At 40.5% G+C, this 19,159-nt stretch overlaps 1 protein-coding gene across 1 annotated transcript; it reads left to right on the forward strand.

Annotated features, from left to right (window-relative positions):
- The first annotated feature begins 4,281 nt into the window (after positions 1–4,281).
- Positions 4,282–15,861, forward strand: Eqtn (equatorin). Its single transcript, XM_057785453.1, has 8 exons — positions 4,282–4,357; positions 4,558–4,749; positions 5,935–6,021; positions 7,487–7,579; positions 8,189–8,233; positions 9,358–9,417; positions 12,585–12,738; positions 15,360–15,861. Exons 1-8 carry the CDS (start codon positions 4,282–4,284, stop codon positions 15,799–15,801), a joined length of 1,149 nt encoding a protein of 382 aa, XP_057641436.1. The 3' UTR covers positions 15,802–15,861.
- The last annotated feature ends 3,298 nt before the right edge of the window (positions 15,862–19,159 follow it).

Here is a 19,159-nt window from a genome sequence, read left to right on the forward strand (position 1 = left end):
ACTGTTGCAACAACTCAAGTCTCCATCATTTAATTGTTATCTTAGCCATACATGGTTTTAATTTTCTTATCTGTCCTTCTAGCCCTATACACTCAACCTACCTTGAACTTTGTTTTACTTAAGACAAACTGCCAGTCCCTAGAAGCTGAACATTGACTTCTTGTAGGCGCCTACACAGAATTCTGTACCCAGATTCTAGGCTCCTATAGTTTAGAATGCTGGAAGTGCCTCTCTCCCTGTCTTTCTCTTCTCTCTCTACTCTCTGTCCTCTATGTCTTTGTTCTCTCTCTCCTTCCATTGTCTTCCCTCTCTCCACCCTCACCTGTATTACCTCTTTCTCTCCATCTCTCTCACACTCTTCTCTCATCTCTCTCACTTCTCTTCATTTCTCTCATAACTCTCTATCCTTTCTCTCATCTGTTGCTCTCCCTGATGACTCTCTCCTCTCCATTTTCTCCCCCTCTGCCTCACCTTTTTCTCTATACTCCCTCAACATGTTCCCTCACCTCTCATTGGTCTTTCCTCTCTCTGTCTCTGTCTTGTCTCTCTCTCTTACCCCTTTCACTCCTTTCCATCTGTCTGGTCTCTCTCATTGTCTCATCACTTTCCTTTCTCTTCTTCCTAACTCCTCTCTTCTCTTTCTTAACTTCATCTCTCATCCCTCTTTCCTCTCTTACTCTCCCTGTATTTTCTCTGTCTCTCATTTTCTCTTTCTTCTCTCTCATTTGTCTATCCCCCCTTCTCTTTTTCCCTTCTTTCCCATCTCATCTCTCTCATTCCTCTGTTGTGGATTATTCCTTTACATTGTGTGAATACGTGTCATCGTGATTGGTTTAATAAAGAGCCTAAGACAATTAGGTGAGCAGAAATAGGTTAGGTTGGACTTCTGGGGACAGAGAGCTCTGAGAAGAAGAAAGGAGGAGACATCAATGGAGACAGGGAGCAGATGGATGTGCAGGAGGAAAAGTAAAAGCTGTTAGTCACATGGCAACACATAGGTGTATAGAAATGGATTAATTTAAGTTATAAAAGCTAATGAGACAAGTCTAAGTTAGAGGCTGAGTTTTCATAATTAATAAGTCTTTGTGTCATTTCTTATGAGATGGCAGCCCAAAGAAAAATCTATTTACACCTCTCTGTCCCCATCTCCTATCTCTGTCCCTTCTCCCACATCACTCTCCTCTCACCATCCCCTCTCTGTGTCCCATCTCTCTTCTTTCTCTCTTCTGTGACCTTCCTCGTGCTCCTGTCCCTTCTCTTCTCTCTCCCCTCTCTCTTTCTTTGTCATTATTGTTGCTGTACCATAATCTCTATTTACACTGTGTACTTGAATATTCCAGGGAACTACACTATTCAAAAAATGTGACCTGATGTTCTACTTCAGGTATTTGCAGATCTGTACAAGTATATCCTTCTGCTATGTTATTAATGCACATTAGATAGAGGGGATAGAAAGAGAGGGAGGGAAGGAGAGGGAGAGGAGATAGAATAGCAGCAAGAGAGGGGAAACAAGAGGGGTGATATAAGAGAGAGAAAGAGGGGAGAAAGAGAGGAGAGATACAGGAAAGGAAACAGAAACAGGAGAAGAGAAAGGGAAGCATGCGATATAAGTGAGAGACAGTTGAAACAAGAGACGAGGAGAGAAGGGTTGAGGGTAAGGGCAGAGAAAGGTAATAGGGAACACAGTGAGAGATGAAAGAGGGGTGGGAGGCAGGAGAATTGAGTAGGAGGGAAGGAGGAAAATGGGGGATTGAGGAGAGAGGGAGAGAGTGTGTGAGAGAGAGGGAAAGAGAAGAGAGTACAGAGGGAAGAATAATGAGAGAGTGAAAAGAAAATATGAGGGGAGAGAAGGGAGAGAGTGAGGAGCTAGAGAGAAAAGAGGAGAGAAGAGGAAGAAGATGTGGGATAAGGAAAAGTGGAGGCAAGAGGGAGGATTAAAGGGAGGGGGGACTACAGAGAAGAGGGCAGGGAGAGATGAGGTATGCATAAGAGGAGGAAGGAGGGAAGAGAGAAAAAGGTAGAGAGCGAAGATAAATGGGGAAAGAGAGAAGAGAGAGTGGAGACAAAGGAGACAGAGGGGAGGAGAGAAGAGAGAAAAAGATGAGAATGTGATGAGGAAGGAGCGAGAAGGAAAGATAGAGAGGAGAGACAGGGAAGAGATGATGCAGAGAGGGAGAAAGGCAGAGAGCAAAGTGGGAGAGGAGAGGAGAGGAAGGAGAGTTAGGAGACAGAGAAAGGGGAAGTGCAATGTAAGGAAGAGAGAAAAGAGTCGGGAGCGAGAGAAGGGGTGGGGGTAACGGTAGAGAGAGGAGAATAAAATGGGAGAAAGGGGGAATAAGAGGAAATAGAAAAGAGAAAGGAAAGAGATGGGAGAGAGGAGATAGAAAGAAGGAGAGAGTGAGGGGGAGAAGAGGAAGAAATGGAAGAGGAGAAAGAGCAGAGAGAGGGAAGGGGGACAGACAGAAAAGAGGCGAGAATAGACAGAGAAGACAGAATGAGAGAATGAAGAGAAAAGATGAGGGAGAGAGGGTGAGGAGATAGAGGGGAGAGATACAGAAGAGAAAAGAAAGGGCAAGTGAGAGATAAAAGGGATAGAAGGAAGGTAGGAGAGGAAGAGAGGGGAGAGATAGAGATGGGAGGGGCATAGGAAAGTGACAGAAAAAGTAGAGGAGGAGGAGACAAGGGTGAAAGAAGAGAGATGAGCAGAAAGAATGAGAGACTGAGGAGTGAGAGGATGTAAGAACTAGGGAGAGAGAAAGACATGCAATGTTTCTGAGGATGACATCCAGGCTACCCTCTGGATGTCTGCAATGCATGTGCACACAGATGCAAGCACACAACATGCGCATGTGCACACAAAAGCTTTGAAAAACCCAATAGAAAGCCAACCTGACAAAGTAACATACTCGTCTCTATTCTTTTTTTTTTTTTTTTTTTTTTTTTTTCGAGACAGGATTTCTCTGTAGTTTTGGAGTCTGTCCTGGAACTTGCTCTGTAGACAAGGATGGCCTTGAACTCATAGAGATCCTCCTGTCTCTGACTCCCAAGTGCTGGGATTAAAGGCATGCACCACCACTGCCTGGCTACTAGTCTCCATTCTTGCTGAGCGTTCTTAGACTGCGTGCAAGCACAGTAGTCTACGTGCAAATGCTCTTATCGCACTAGTTTGGGGGAAAACAAAAACATCGTTAACATTTGAAAAGGGTTGCTTGCTGGAGTTTGTTTCTAGTCTTTAGACCACCATTGGCATGTTCGACTTGTTGATCTAAAGAAAGGCCTTATAGCAAGTGTTTTCTAAACCAGTTGATTGAGCAAGCTTTCTGTAGGCCATTTCACTGTATTGGACTTCAATGGAATAAACTTTTGAAATATAACCTTCATGGATCAGTCAGGTCACAAATGCTGATCATACTTCTGGGTCCTGTGTGGGTGCTGGCTGTGCCACTGAGTGTTCCTTCTCAATGTTGGGTGAAGACTCTACCATGTCACCCACCAGGCACCGTCAGTGAAGGACCACAGGTTTTACTTCACTTACGACCTCCCCCCTCACTGAAGACAAACATAAAGTCCTGCGGCATTATGCTGTTTTTCCTGATGTTTATGTTGTAAGTATGGATATCATCTGATCCATGACAAGACTATTCATGCTGGAGCAACTTTTTAACTGTTAAATATTAGATAATTTTCTCCATTAAAATGTGAAGTAGAAGTTGTGTGGCGTTAAAAAAATTGTATTAAACAAAACAAGCATATCTTATAATGAAAATAATTCTTAAAAAGATGTTTCACAAAATTTTTCTTAAAGAATTGTAGTCAAATAGTTTATGAATGAGAACTTATAGGGTATTTGGATTAAGATTTGAGTTTTGCTTTCTCTGATGAGGTTTTTATTTTATTTGTTGTTGTTTTGTTTTGTTTTTAGCAGATTGCAGCTCTCTGAAGAGTATGATGTCATTAGAAACAACCCCTAAGTTCTTAAAGTTTTTATGTCACTATCAACAAGACTGATGAATTACAATTCATGGACCAATAAGTAAAATTATTTTGTAAAAACACATTTGTTACCTTTCAAAGAAAAAAGTTTATTTTTTAAAACTAAAACCATCTTGACGCCAAGAATGAAATGGTCATAATATGGAACCACAAAGCTCTGGGCATTTCCCTGGCATTCTCTTTCCCAGTGATGTCATAATGTCCTACTGAGTCTTTGGGCCTCCTGGGCCACGAGAAGGAAGCCGTGAGGAGACAGTAGATTGCTGGATCAATCACATCTATTTCCCAATGTATTTTTTATTGTTTATCTTTTTATTTGAGGTTTTTCTCCCAGACATAAGCAATCTACAGCTCAGTGCGGGACGTAAGTAAAAAAAAAAAAAAAAAAAAAAAAAAAAACCCTTAAAATTAACAAATTAGCCAATCTGAAGGTTGATCCTCAATTACAGAAAGTCAGAAAATGGACGTTTTTTTGCAGGAGGATTGAATTGAAAGTTGGAGGTGTACTATAATTTAACTTTTAAATCTCATTTGTCCCATGGCGTGTCCTGTTTTTTGTATCAGAGGACCTTGACGATACGCCGTCAGATGAAGAACAGTATTACTCAGATGATGAAAATCTGAGCAACAATGACCCTGGACATGAAGATGACAAAAATGCAGAATCTAATCCTGTCATACACAAACTAAAAGAAAATGAAGGTGACACCCCTGCTAACGAGAAAAATGAGAAATACTTTAAAGATGTGAAACAATGTAAGTTTTTAAAGCTCTGATTGTGCGGGTTTAGTTTTTCTTAGTCCTGCCTTTTAATCTCTCATCATCTTTTTTTTTTATTTTTTTTTTATTTTTTTTTTTATTTTTATTTTTTTCGGGACAGGGTTTCTCTGTAGCTTTTTGGTTCCTGTCCTGGAACTAGCTCTTGTAGACCAGGCTGGCCTCGAACTCCCAGAGATCCGCCTGCCTCTGCCTCCCGAGTGCTGGGATTAAAGGCATGCGCCACCACCGCCCGGCTCTCATCATCATTTTATTTCCCAGTTTTGAAACTCTAATTTACTTTGTAGACACTTCAGTGTGTAAAATTACAGCCTTATGTCTTACAACTTTTCGCGTGAGACATTACAAAATTGCGTAAGACTATCTTTGCTACTAATTCTGTCTACCGTGGTCCATCACGGCATTGTGATACTCGCTTTAGTAAAAACTAATCTAATTTGATGGTAACTAGCCAACACTTATTTTGAGGTGTGGATCCATTTCTTAAGGCTGCTGAAACAAAATGCCACAAATTAGGAGCATAAAAACAATAGAAAACTATTTTCCTATAGCTCTAGGGGCTGGAAGTCTAAAAGCATAGAAGAACCAATCAAGTCAAGGCTCCATCCAAAGCAAAGGTCGAGAACCTTTCCTGCTTCCCTCAGCTGTGGTGGGTCGCGTTTGCTTTCACTTGTGGAAGCCTGTTTGTGCCCTTCCCCTCTTCACGTAATATCCTTCCTGTTTCTGTGTGGGGTCTTCCCTCTTGTACAATAGCATTAGTTAAACCCATTTGGGAGCACACCCTCCTCCAGTCTTAAATATATTCTCAGCAAACCTATCTCTACTCATGTCTCATTTTCTGAGGTACTAGGGTTAAGATTTAGTGACATTTCCCCCTCACAAATCGATTTTGACAGCTTATATGCATATTTCCCATGAATGTCCTCAATAATTGTTTCTCAAAGTTGTCTATCATAAGAAAATTAGTTTGACTTTTTTTTCCTTATGAATTTTCAGCTTTCCCCTTGCTCCACTTTCTTTGAAAAAGAAAAAGTCTCATCCTTTTTTTTATAATTATTTTTTCATTAGTCGGTGGATACTTTTTAAAGGTTAAAAATATACTACGAAGAAAAAAATAAAATGGACAGTTGGTGATTGCTAAAGATTCTGATTTTCTGTTTGTAGATGTGTTCACCACACAAAACTCGAATGGCACAGACTCTGAAATATCTGTGAGTGCCACCACGAACCTGAAGTTCGCGCTGAAGAACTGTAAGTACTGAATGCACTGTCGCTACTCCACGTGCAAAGACGTTAGGACAAGGTCCCAGAACAGCACCGGGAAAAGGGGTGAGGCCTCAGGGTGCCCCTCTGGAGCCTTGTGCTTCTGGAAGCCAGCAGAGTTACGACATCTCCTGGTTTGTTTTTCCCTTTGTTTTCTTTCACGCCGTTTTCTGTGACGCCCCATGACCACCATCACAGTGAGCATTCCAGAAGAAGAGGCAGATGGTCTCTCATTTCCAAACCTCCCGTTCCCCTGTTTGCATGGAAAGAAACATTAACTAAATTTAGGATTCCAGGCTACTACTCATCTTTAGTAGACTCATATTTGTGGGATTATTTTCTCTTTTATACTTTGAATAGTGTGAAATAGCAAAAAAGGTGACTCTGGCTATGGCAATTTTAATGTTGGGCCAGACTCATTACTTACTAATAAATTTCCTTGACAATGATGGAGCATTTGAGCATTTCCAAGTCGTGTGGCAGTCACACATTTAGGGCAAATTTAGGTAAACTACCAGGGGTATCTTGCTTGTGTAGAGCAAATGTCTTGAGTGGTGTGGGACAAGTTACAGTTCGCTGACTCTGGAGCATCCCAGACACCTCAAATTGCCTATGATAAAAGTTACTGAAGACCGTAGTACCCAAGCAAGAGATTCCAAAACCCCACAACTAGAGGATTGTCAGCAAAGTTGGGTAGAAAAAACTTCGTGCTTTCTACATATGGGCCTTATAGGAACATTCCAGAAGAACTAGCCTATCAAATAAACGGTGAGCCCCAGGATAGCTTTCACTAACAATAAATTGCTTGAGCATTGTTACTACTGCTCCTTGGACAGTGGGGATAAACTGAGGCACCTAGATGTTCTTAGGATAGATGGTTGCATTGTAGCTTGGATTATCCTCCTGTTTTGAGTTCTGTCTGAATATTTCTTTCAGAAATACATTCCCTTTTCTATTCTTTGTTAGTAACAAATACCTGTGATGGATTTGTGGATTCTGTGGATTAATTCTGCCCCTCCTTGGAATCCCCCTTTGGTGGAGTGGTGTTCCATATGGACCTTATGCTACTATTTGTTAAGTTAACTAATACAGCCCAAGCACTCAGTGGTAGGACCACATGAACACACCATAAGCTGAGATCTATACTAAGGCCTGTGTAGGGAGCCTGCCAAAGCCAGCCAGCTTAGCCAATAGCTCACCATTGCCTCTAAAGGGCTGGGTTCTATGCTTTATCTCTCTTTCATGGAGCACAGACATATTGGTCCTATTTCAGATACTCCGTAACCACGAAAACACTATTTTCTGATGTCTTCCTACTCTTCATTTCTGATAAAAATGATTCTCTTCCTTTGTTCTCTCCTTGTCTTTGTTCCATTTTTAGTCTTAAAGCGTGGAAACCCCAGTATTTGGTCAGTGTTTTAATATGCTGAAAATGCTTTATCTCTTTTCCTAGACAAACTCATCAAGACAACGGGAAAATCGTCAGAAAAATCCATCAGTGAAGAAGAAGAAAAACCTAATGAACCCCCTCATAAACATATACAAAGTATTAAATCTACTACACTGTATTGATATCTGGAGCATATTGTTATATGACTTATGCAATTAGCTTTCACTGCTCTGAACATGACATAGTGGCTAGCATTCCTAAAGAATCCATACTACTCTCATTTAGAGTCATCCTGGAGTCTTTTAAGTGGCAAATATGTAAGAGTCCCTTTTTAGAGGTCCCTGACAAACCATGGGATATATATATATATATATATATATATATATATATATATATATATACTTGTGTTATATATATAATACAATTATAAATTCTTATATCTAACTAGGATAATTATATGGTATATATGGGGTATGTTTTAACATTTTTGATGACAATGTAAAATTTTCTACTTGATTAAGGAATAAATGTATCTCTGGTCACAACAATTAATGTTTCCTAAGATTATTTGAGGGAAGATCTTGGGAATGGGAGCCTACAAACTTAAAATCATGATTTTATTTTCTTCCCAAGATCAGATCACTGTTCCTTATAAAGTATTTGTGAACCTATGACAACCAGAATAATTCTCCTACGGTTTTTGAGGGAGTACGTATTTGTAGACAATAGATTCTCACCCATTACCCTTGTTATCTCTTTAAACAGCATCAACCCCCAATGTGCCTGCATTTTGGACAATGCTAGCAAAAGGTAAATTCATGCAGTTAGGTGACTGGGGAAATGTTTCTAACATTTATATTGATGTTAATTTTCTAACATTTTATATAGAAACACAAGACCGTTCTAAATATTTCTAGCGATAATTAATAAGTTCATATTTACTGCCCCTTGCAATAGCAACTGTCATATGCAGAGAAATGATAAAGTTGCAGTTCTGATTCTTCTGCACCCAGACGTATATCCTCCTACAAATGTTAGAGTCTAGAGCATATCTTAAAATCAGAGAGGACACTTGCTGCTATAATGACGTTGGTTTTCTTATCCTTGTATTATAACTATCATGATCTTCCTATTTTATAGCTTTTACCCCAGAAACAGATGAGCCCAGATCAAAAAACATTCACTTAAGTGCATGATGCAGCATTTTTAGCAAGGCTTTTACCCAGTGTGGTCCCTCCATGTTTAGAACAGCATGGGCAAAAACACACAGACATGCACATCTAAGCAATGCATATAAAAGTGTAAAGTATCAATGTATATTTGTGCATGAAGATAATGTGTGTAGCATGACTACACAAGCACACATGCACAATACAATACAAAGATCCATCTGCATGCATATATTCTGCACAGATACAAAAGGACATTATGTAATGTAGGTGTCATATATGTACATTATAAAATGAAATACTCATCATATTCACTCAATTATTATTTGTATATTGTGTATTTACAATAAATATTATCTACTCAAGACTAAGATTTCTGTTAACCTAAAATCAATATTTGTAGAACCTTCAAGATCATTTGTTGATATTGGCACAGTTTCAAATATTTTTAGTTGCCTGACAGGTGCCTGACAATCATACCTTGAACTGGCCCCTAAGTATAGTATTAAATGGTTTGTTAATAAATACTATGTTAAATAAACACTAAGTATTTAAAATATACTAAATACTATGATGAACCTTACAGGAAATAGGAGTGTATTAGATAAGCTCTTTTGAACGTAAGTTATAGAGATGTTCCCTTTTACAAAACAATACTACAATGAATAATAACAGCCTTCATATTATACACACACTTTTACACACTTGCAAAAAATTTAGTAGTAAGTGAATGCTACTTATAACATAAATATATTGTCTTAACAGTTATAAATGAAACCCCCGTGAACATGGATGATAAAGATCAATTCTATCAAGCAATTCCAAGTAAGAACAAAGTACTTCAATTAACAAATACATAAATATCACCTGTATTTTAGTGCTTGCATTGTGAAACAATTTCTCATAGCAAAGGGTAGTGGGTGTACGTGGGAGACTGGAGATGGTTAATGCCACATCAAAAGGACATTGATTCCACTAGACAAATTATGCTTCTCAAGTGTTGTTGTTTCCCCTTTACCAATGACTATTATCATCTCATTGTCTTCTGACTTACAATGTTGAAACAGATTAAGATAGGTAAGTGAATAATACATACAATATATAGTCTTTTAAAAATGGGATTTACTTTAAAGTTTTAAATGTAAAGAAAACAATAGCAAAAGTACAGAATACCCTTATCCCATTCATTTTTTATGTTAAGATTTAGTGTGTGTGTGCCACATGTGTGCAGGTGCTTGTGGAGACCAGAAGAGGGCGTCAGGTCCCTGGAACTAAAGTTACAGGTGGCTGTGAGCCTCCTGACTTAAGTATGAAGAACCAAACTCCTACTTTGAATGGAAAGTTGTATTAAAAGGCAATGTTTTCAATTTTGTGGCGTCTGCACCACCTGGAACTGTGATCAGGCAAGGGTCTGGGGATTAAAGAACACACAGAGACATGGGTCACTCTTGAAGTAAGAATGCCAATTTTACTGTGTTCCAGGACAGCTTATATAGTGCTCTCCTTGAATAGTGGCCACGCCCTAGCTCTCAAGATTTTCTACTTCCAGCCCATCAGAAAGCACTTCCTTGTTATCAGGAACTCAGGAGGGTTTGGTGCGCAGAGCAGCTGCAAGCATAGGAAAACAAGTTGTTTACTCCATCAGGCAAGAGGTCATAGAAAGTTCAGAGTCTGAGGGTCTGCAGTCCCTAACAAATGTTTCTCAAACCCCTTGTCCTACAAATAAATAATTGGAAAATAGATATATTTGGCGGCATATCTGACATCCATATGCTCAGTTCTGTAATGAATTTTTTGACAAATGTAGCTCTTGCCTTGAGCTGCTTTAAGAAAATGGAAAGTCTTTTATATGCAGGGATGACAAATAGCGAGTCACCTTAAAAATATGTTGGCTTCTCTCTACTTGGCATTTAAATGATTGAACTTGGAGCTGACTGGTTTTCTACCGTTTATTGAGGACACACTATATATCTGGTAATCTGGTGTTTTAGCCATGTGTCAGTTCTCCCACCAACTCTATTTTATGAAGAAATTGAGGCATAAAGCAAAAGCCACCCCAAACCTGCAGTTAACTTTCTATAACTTCCATTGGTTAGACATTGTAAAGGCTTCTCTGGTTCTGACCTTGACTTCAATAAATGTGCTGTGTTAGGAAGGGTAAGGGATCTGTAGAAAAGGGAGACTGAGGCAAACTTCAAATATCCTTTGGATGTTTTCTGTCTTGATCACTCCATCCCAAATAACCCACACAGAGTTATAATACAAATTATAAATGCTCAGCTGATAGTTCAGGCTTATTACTAACTCTTACATTTAAATTAACCCATTTCTATTAATCCATGTATTGCCACATGACTGTGTTTTTACCTGTCCTCTATCATGTTTTGCTTCCTGGGAGGCTAACTGGCATCTCTTCAAACTCTGCTCTTCTTCCCAAAGTCCTCTGAGTCTGCTGTTCCACCTATACTTCCTGCCCAGCTATAGTCTGTCAGCTTTTTATTAACCAATGAGAGTCATACATATTCACAGTGTAGGAAATGATTATTACAGTCCTTTGTTAGGAGAGACCCAGGCAGCCATGAGGAAGTCCAGACAGGGGATGTGGCTTGATTTCTAGGAGACAAGACAGTAGCTAGAAAATCTATGAGTTAACTCCAAGAGCATACCTACTTATAAAGACTTTTGGGAGCTGAGTTTCAGGATGACCAGAGCTGTAAAGTTAGATCCTACCTCACGGGGAAAAAAAGACTTTAGGAGGGCAGTTCATTTTAATATAATCTACTTGATTATTCCAAAATGGGCCTCAAAGTCATATAACATTCATTGATAACTGTACACATTTCATTACACTTGGCTTGAAATCTCTTTGTTGGTATTAGGGACTGAACCTAGACCTTTCAACATACTAGCAAGAGCTCTGCTTGGCTATATCCCAATCACAATATTTAGAATATTTAAAAATCAGAGAACATTAACATGGGAATTTATACCTGTCATTGATTATTACCTAAATATTACCTAAAAAGTGATGAACTGTGAGAAGGGAAGTTCAATATTAAATATATTTTAAGCCAGATGTATTCTCATGAATACCCAAAATCTGACATTAAAGAACATTTCAATTAGTTTTTATTAGATTATTAATGCCTCTGGAGTCAGACATGATTTTGTGATTTAACTCATTTCAGGAATCTAAAGAGTCTATTCTTTTTAAAGAATTTCTACTTCTTTTTGTAACATCAGGCATACTAAGTTTAATGGTCTTAGTAACAAAATGGCAATATTACCTCTTAAGCCTTATAAAGGAAACCACCAAAACTACAGACTTTTAGTTCAAAGTAATAACCATCATGTGCCCAACAGTAGGGCATGCACCACCTTTCCTTTCTGAAGAACCAGTGTCTTGCAAATTGTTCCAATAACCTTTTCAGAGACAATAAGGTACTTGGAATGATTTCTAGAAAAGCCACAAAGAAAGGCTGCGACATAAAAATTTCATCAGGGCAGGTCGGGCTTAAAACCATGTTCTTGGGGCTGGAGAGATGGCTCAGAGGTTAAGAGCACTGACTGCTCTTCCAGAGGTCCTGAGTTCAATTCCCAGCAACCACATGGTGGCTCACAACTATCTGTAATGAGATCTGGTGCCCTCTTCTGGCCTGATGGCATACATGGAGGCTGAACACTGTGTATACAATAAATAAATAAATCTTAAAAAAAAAAAAAAAACAAAACCATGTTCTTGTTAGTAGAAGATTTGCAAACTTTCGTGAGTGTATAAAATGAAATTAAGCACAGTTACTCCAAGATTGTTATGAGGACTAGAGAGAAAATCTGTGAATGTGGATGGAAAAATAGTGACCTTCTCTTTGCCATTGTCTGGGGTAGGAAAAATGAGCTGAGAATGCTGCAGACAGATTTTTGTCATCCTTATTCCTCAAGGAAAACATATACAATGCTCAATTTTCCATTGCGTTTTCTTTCTCTCCTCCCAGGCTCTGATTTAAACACTACCAGCAAAGACAAGCTGTCCGAGATAGAGGAGGCCAAGTTCAAATTAATGCTGGGGATCTCACTGATGACCCTTATCCTCTTAATTCCCCTCTTGATATTTTGTTTTGCCACGCTGTACAAGTTGAGAAAACTAAGGTAAGCCCCTGGCCTTAGCAGTTTACTGGTCCATGGTGTCATGCTGTCCTCCCTCCAACCTTTAGTGGGTTGGTAGGAATATGGACCCTCCTCAGTAATGTATAAGACATTCAGCTCGAATCCACTTCCTCTATGCATTCTAAAAATGGGCCCTATTTCAGGAAATGTCTTACTGTTTTTATCCCCAGTATTTTAAATAGTCATAAATAGACTCACAGTTGATTAGGAAGGACTTACAGACTTCAGACAATGCTTCCTGGCTCTACATCCCTACCAAATAACCCTGGAGTACAAACGCCATTTATTCTCTTCTAAATTAACTCATTTGCTTGGGATTTAACATTTAAAATTTTTATAGCCTTGCTTAAGACCTTGAAAGAAACAGAAAATCTGCCACTTTTACACCTTGAGGCCTAGATATTTGTCTTAAATAATCATTTCTCTTTTCTTACAAAAATATGACTCCCCTGTTTTTATGCCAGTACCACGCTGTTTTCATTACTGTAGCTCTGTAATAGAGTTTGAAGTCAGGGATGGTAATGCCTCCAGAAGTTCCTTTATTGTATAAGATTGTTTTGGCTATCCTGGGTTTTTTGTTTCTCCATATAAAGTTGATTATTGTCCTTTCAAGATCTGTGAAGAATTTTGATGGGATTTTAATGGGGATTGCATTGAATCTATAAATTGCCTTTGGTAGAATTGCCATTTTTACTATGTTGATCCTCCCAATCCAGGAGCAAGGGAGATCCTTCCATTTTCTGGTATCCTCTTCAATTTCTTTCTTCAATGCCTTAAAGTTTTTGTCAAATAGATCTTTCACTTCCTTGGTTAGAGTTACCCCAAGATATTTTATGCTGTTTGTGGCTATCGTGAAAGGTGATGATTCTCTTATTTCTCTCTCTGCTTCCATATCCTTTGTGTATAAGAGGGCGACTGATTTTTTGGAGTTGATCTTGTATCCTGCCACATTACTAAAGGCGTTTATCAGCTGTAGGAGTTCTTTGGAGGAGTTTTTGGGGTCGCTCATGTACACTATCATATGAGAGCTGACGAGAGGCCAAGGAGAATGGCACAGGAACTTTCATCTGGCGATAGATCGAGAGAGAGACAGAGACCCAAATTGGAGCAACGGTCTGAGCTCTTAAGGTCCAAATGAGGAGCAGAAGGAGGGAGAACATGACCAAGGAAATCAGGACCACGAGGCGTGCATCCACCCACTGTGACAGTGGAACTGATCTATTGGGAGCTCTCCAAGGCCAGCTGGACTGGGACTGAATAAGCATGGGTTGAAACTGGACTCTCTGAACATGGCGGACAATGAAGGCTGATGAGAAGCCAAGGGCAATTGGCACTAGGTTTCGATCCTAATACATGAACTGGCTTTGTGGGAGCTTAGCCTGTTTGGATGCTCACCTTCCTGGGCCTGGATGGAAGTGGGAGGACCTTGGTCTTCCTGTAGGGCAGGGAATTTGGACTGCTTTTCAGTATCGAGAGGGAGGGGGAATGGACTGGGGGGAGGAGAAGAGGAGTGGGGATGGGGGAGGGGAGTGGGGGGAGGGGGCAATGTGTGGGAGGAGGGGGAGGGAAATGGGAAACGGGGAGCAGTTGGAAATTTTAATTAAAAAAGAATAAAAAAAAATATGACTCCCAACAGTGAGATGTGGGTGTCCCTGACTCTTTTGCCTGCTCTTGGGATCCTCTTCCTCCTACTGGGTTGCTTCATCTAGTCTTGATAGGAGGGTTTACACCTAGATTTGTTGTAACATGTTATGCCATGGTTAGTTGCTGTCCCTGGGAGACCTGCTCTTTTCTGAAGGGAAAAGGGACAGTAGATCTGAGGGAAAGGGGAGGTGGGGAGAACTGGGTGGGGTGGAGTAGGGGAAGACTGCACTGGGATGTGTTGTATGAAAGAATAATAAATAAAAAGAATTAAATATATTATTATATTAATATTTATATTTATATAAATAATTATACACACATATATAGAATATATATTATATATAATTATTGTATGAAAGAATGTATTGTATGAAAGAATAATAATGGATGTATTGTATGAAAGAATAATAAAGAAAAATAATTTAATATATTTATTATATTAATATTTATATTTATATAAATAATGATATATATGTATATATATATATTCCCTTTGAACCTGAAAGCCTGAATGCTTTACAACCTTTTTTGGACAGTATCATAAATTAAAGCTCCACAGAATTACTTTTTAATCTTCACCATTATCATTAATTTTATTCTTTGACTATGGTGCTTTGATGAGGTACTTCTCCGACACATTAAACCTGTAATACTAAATGTTTATTTCCCTAATTCAGCTCATTTTATGTTTCTTGTTAAGCCTTTATTAATTAAAGCAACCTTTAGTGTTGGCTTTTAAATTCTAATATTGAAGTTTGAGACAGGCTGCATACACCAGGCATTTGTGGTTCGTTTACACAAGGACTGAGTACAATACAACTACAATGAAAGAAAAACTGGACTTTCTGCATTCCTTAGCTAATACATTGGCCGCACCCGTCTCTAGTTAACTGCTCGGATTTGAGTTGTAAGTGTGCGTGTCTAAAGACGACTCCTGATGTGTGTTCTCCCCTTTCTAGTGACAAAAGCTTTGGCAGTCAATACTCTGTCAACCCGGAGCTGGCGACTCTGTCTTACTTCCACCCGTCTGAAGGCGTATCTGATACATCTTACTCCAGGAGTGCCGACAGCAGCACATATTGGGGCAACACAACTTCAGACTTGAAACAATCCAGCACAAAAAAGCCAAAATTGAAACTTATGGATTATTCTGCAGATTCTGATCTAACACCCTTAAACGAGGAAGAAACAACTTTCCTTCCACCCGAGGAGTCAGCCTTCCTTCTGCCCGAGGAGCCAGACTTAATTCCGCCTGAGGATCCAACATTCCTTCCTCCCCAGGAGCTGGGTGAGCAACCCATCAGTGAGACCATCCCTGTGAAGGAAAGGAATGAGGAGCCCATGGTTGGTGAGGCAACCACTGAGGCGCCTTTGGTTGAGAAACAGCAAATCACTGAGTAAATAACTTTTAATTCTTTGGGTTTTTATATATATAAATATATATAAAGATCTTTGTGTCTCACATAAATATCTTAATTTTGAAACTACAAATTTCAGAGACATTTAAGTTTTCTGACGGCCTAAGGGCATATTCAATAAAAACTATCACACTTATTATTTGTTATAAGAATTATTTAAAAGGAAATGTACAAGGAAATAATTTAAGGGAAACTCATCAAATAGAAACAATGCTGGAGACTAGTTATGAAAGGTACTCACGGAAGTGGCTCAGTGATAGACCAATTGACTAGCACACCCAAGACCTCCTTGGAGCCATCAATCCACCCATCCATTGTTCAATAAAAATTCATACTTAAGGTGGTTCATCTTTCAATGAGGGCATTTCCATCTTTACCTTCGCCTGTGCCTGGATACTACCATCTGCATCAAAGCAAAACTCATCTGACTTGTTTCATTTAGCTACGTGGTGGGACCAACCACAGATAAAACTAAGGTAGTGGTAGAAGCTGCTAACCGTCTTGAGAGGTCTTGAAGTTACGCGGCTGCTCTCACTGGTCAGTAAGACAAACATTGCCAGCAAGACAGTTCAGCGCCGTACACAAGCCTGACAGCCTGAGTCGGATCCCCGGAATGCACAGTCCGAGGAGTGAGCCACCACTCAGCTGCTGCTTGTTCTCTGACCTCCCCAGGCCTACTGTGGTAGGAACTGCGTGTGCACGCCCAGGCACGAGGATGACAATAAATAAATCGTTTCCTCCATTTCTAAAGTACTTGTCATCTTTTGGGATAACACGCTGTGCCAGAAAAATCGAAGAAGAGATCATTGCAGCAGGGAATTTCCTAGAGAGGGCAGTGTTACCTAATTCATTCACAGCTCTTGCTCCCACCAGCCCCCAGGCACCCAGAATCATTGAGCTTTGACGGGAACAAAGTCTCAAAGGCTAACTCAAGTTTATTAGTAGCCGTAGAGGCTGTCTATACCAAGAATATTTCAATTTACCTGGGCATAGAAAGTAGGGAGATGATCGCTTAAGTGGGACAGTTTTAGGGCATGTACCAGATCATGCCCTATGTGGATGTGGGGAGAACCCAAGGCAGTTGTCCTTCATGCCAACAAGCTTTTATTTACCGGCTGCCGGACACTCTGTGTCACTCTGAATTATCCCACACTATGAAAGATGTGTTTATTTTACTAATCAAGTTATGGAATCCCATAGGCCGTGGGTGTGGTTTAGTTAGTAGGATACTTTCCCAGAATGCAGCAGGCCCTGGTTTCCATCACCAGTACCAAATGAATCTGTATTGGTAGTACGCACCTGTCATGCCAACACTGGGCGTGTAGAGGGGAAAGGATTGGAAGTATGATTATTTTCAACTACAAGGGAGTTCGAGACCAACCTGGGACACATGAGACTCTGTGTTAAACAACATGGACTCTCAGGCAAACCAGATCCAGGCCTTGCCAAGTTCATTTGCTTGACAGTGGCAAAGGTAGAATATGCTTCTAACCTGAGTTTTGGGCCATGATCCACAAAAGGTCAAAAGGCCTTAGGAACAAGGTAAGTCTAAGACAACAAGTTTCTAGGTGTTATTTCCATGAGTGAGAAGCTATTCTCACTATGTTTGGCTTAGGAAGAGCTTTCTTTTTCCCTATGGAGAACATAAGACTTCTCCTACCAGATGCTTTTGAGAGTCCTTCACTCTCGCTCCCCCTTTTCAGACTCCAGCCTGTCTTGCTCACCTTTGGTTGAGAGAGCAGCGGAGTTCCACCTCTGAGTAGCTGTGGGATGTATATATATCCCTGACCGCGAGGGGAAAGCCATGGCAAGGCAGGTGCTCACCTTGTCCGGATCTCACCCAATAGTGGACAGTTTCGGAGCCAGTGTGAGTGGCCTTGAGCATTAACTCCCTCTGCCAGTTCCTTTTGCCACTTCCCGTGCCCTTTGACAGTTCTAGGGCTGGAGTTATGTCTCCGTACTGGCAGCTCAAGCATCTGAAGCAGTGGAGGTGGGTGAGGCCCCAGTGAGCAAGGTCCTAAGGAGTCTCGTTGAGTCCCCAGGCGTGGAAGGGCTTGTAGGAGGATGGCAGGGAGTGATGCTAGGGTACCAATGGTCCCTCATTTTTCCTCTGGTTCTCCACCCACCCCTTAAAGGTGCCAAGAATTGTCTTGTTTGGAAACAGATGCAAAGGCCACTTTGAGATAAGCGTTTCTAGTTCTGCCTTATAAGGAAAGTTAATGGGTATAGTATTACGCTTACTAAAATGGGCAAAAAAAAATATGTTAACTATGCTTTAAAGTCAGCTGAGTATGTAGGGTTCCAGTTATGGAACCTTAGCCTGGCATACCAAGGTCCTAGGTTCAATCCCCAGAACCACCACAAAAATAAAAGCAACAGCAAAAAACAAAACAAAAACAAACTAACTAACAAACAAAAAACTCCATCACCACCACCACAACAAAAAAACTAAAACCAAAACCAACCAACTAAACAACCATGTTGCTTCACAGACTCCTGACACAGATTGTAGATATTTAAAAAGGACACTCAGGATATTCGAGGGAGCTGGGTGAAGGTTCATGAAGGAAGGTGAGCAGCCTGCCTTTTTCTACTCCAGATGGGAGGAGACAAAACACAGACCATGCTCACTTGGCCTCCATGCCATTGCTGAACCTGCAATTCTGGAGCAGGTTTCCTGGACCTCAGCCTCACCTCTCTGCAGCAGTCAGTGTCTCCCTGTTCTAAAACACCCAGGTCTCCTCAGTGCTTCCTAGTCTGCTGTTCCCCCAGCCTTAAAGACCTGCTTGAAGTTCTCCCTTGAAATACCTTGGGTTACATTGACTAGCTCCAGCTCATACACTCTGTGCGCATGTGGGCCAGTTCTTACAGACTGTCTAGGGGAACGAGAGAACTTGGCTGAGACCTTGGAGCCAAACTGTGTGAGTTCCCCCAGAAGTCTACCTAGCATCATCCTAAGAGCCAGCCTTGGTCCCTATTCCTCCTGCATCAAGTCCCGAAATAGGCCAGACAGAGAGGTAGGTGCTGGGGACCTTTCAGGGAAGGGGGATTTTTGCGTGTCTTTGGGGTGGTCTTGCAGTTCCAAAAGTCATGGTATGGCAGGGCTAACCCAGTGATGTTTAGGAAGCTGGCTTATGTGTATGCGATGCCAGCCTGATGGGAGAGGAAAAGCTCAGTATCTGCCTTGTGGCCGCTAGAGTTCCATCAAGGTAGGGCGCAAGTGCTGTGGGGAATTGATGTGGAGGCACCTGGTGAAGTTGGAGAAAGGTGTTCTGAAGGCTTGGAGTAGCATGTCCACCATCTTCTTGAATGTGAAATCATCAGAAGGGATTTTCTGTGCT

This window comes from Chionomys nivalis, chromosome 11 (assembly GCF_950005125.1).
Source record: "Chionomys nivalis chromosome 11, mChiNiv1.1, whole genome shotgun sequence".
Classification (NCBI taxonomy): Eukaryota; Metazoa; Chordata; class Mammalia; order Rodentia; family Cricetidae; genus Chionomys; species Chionomys nivalis.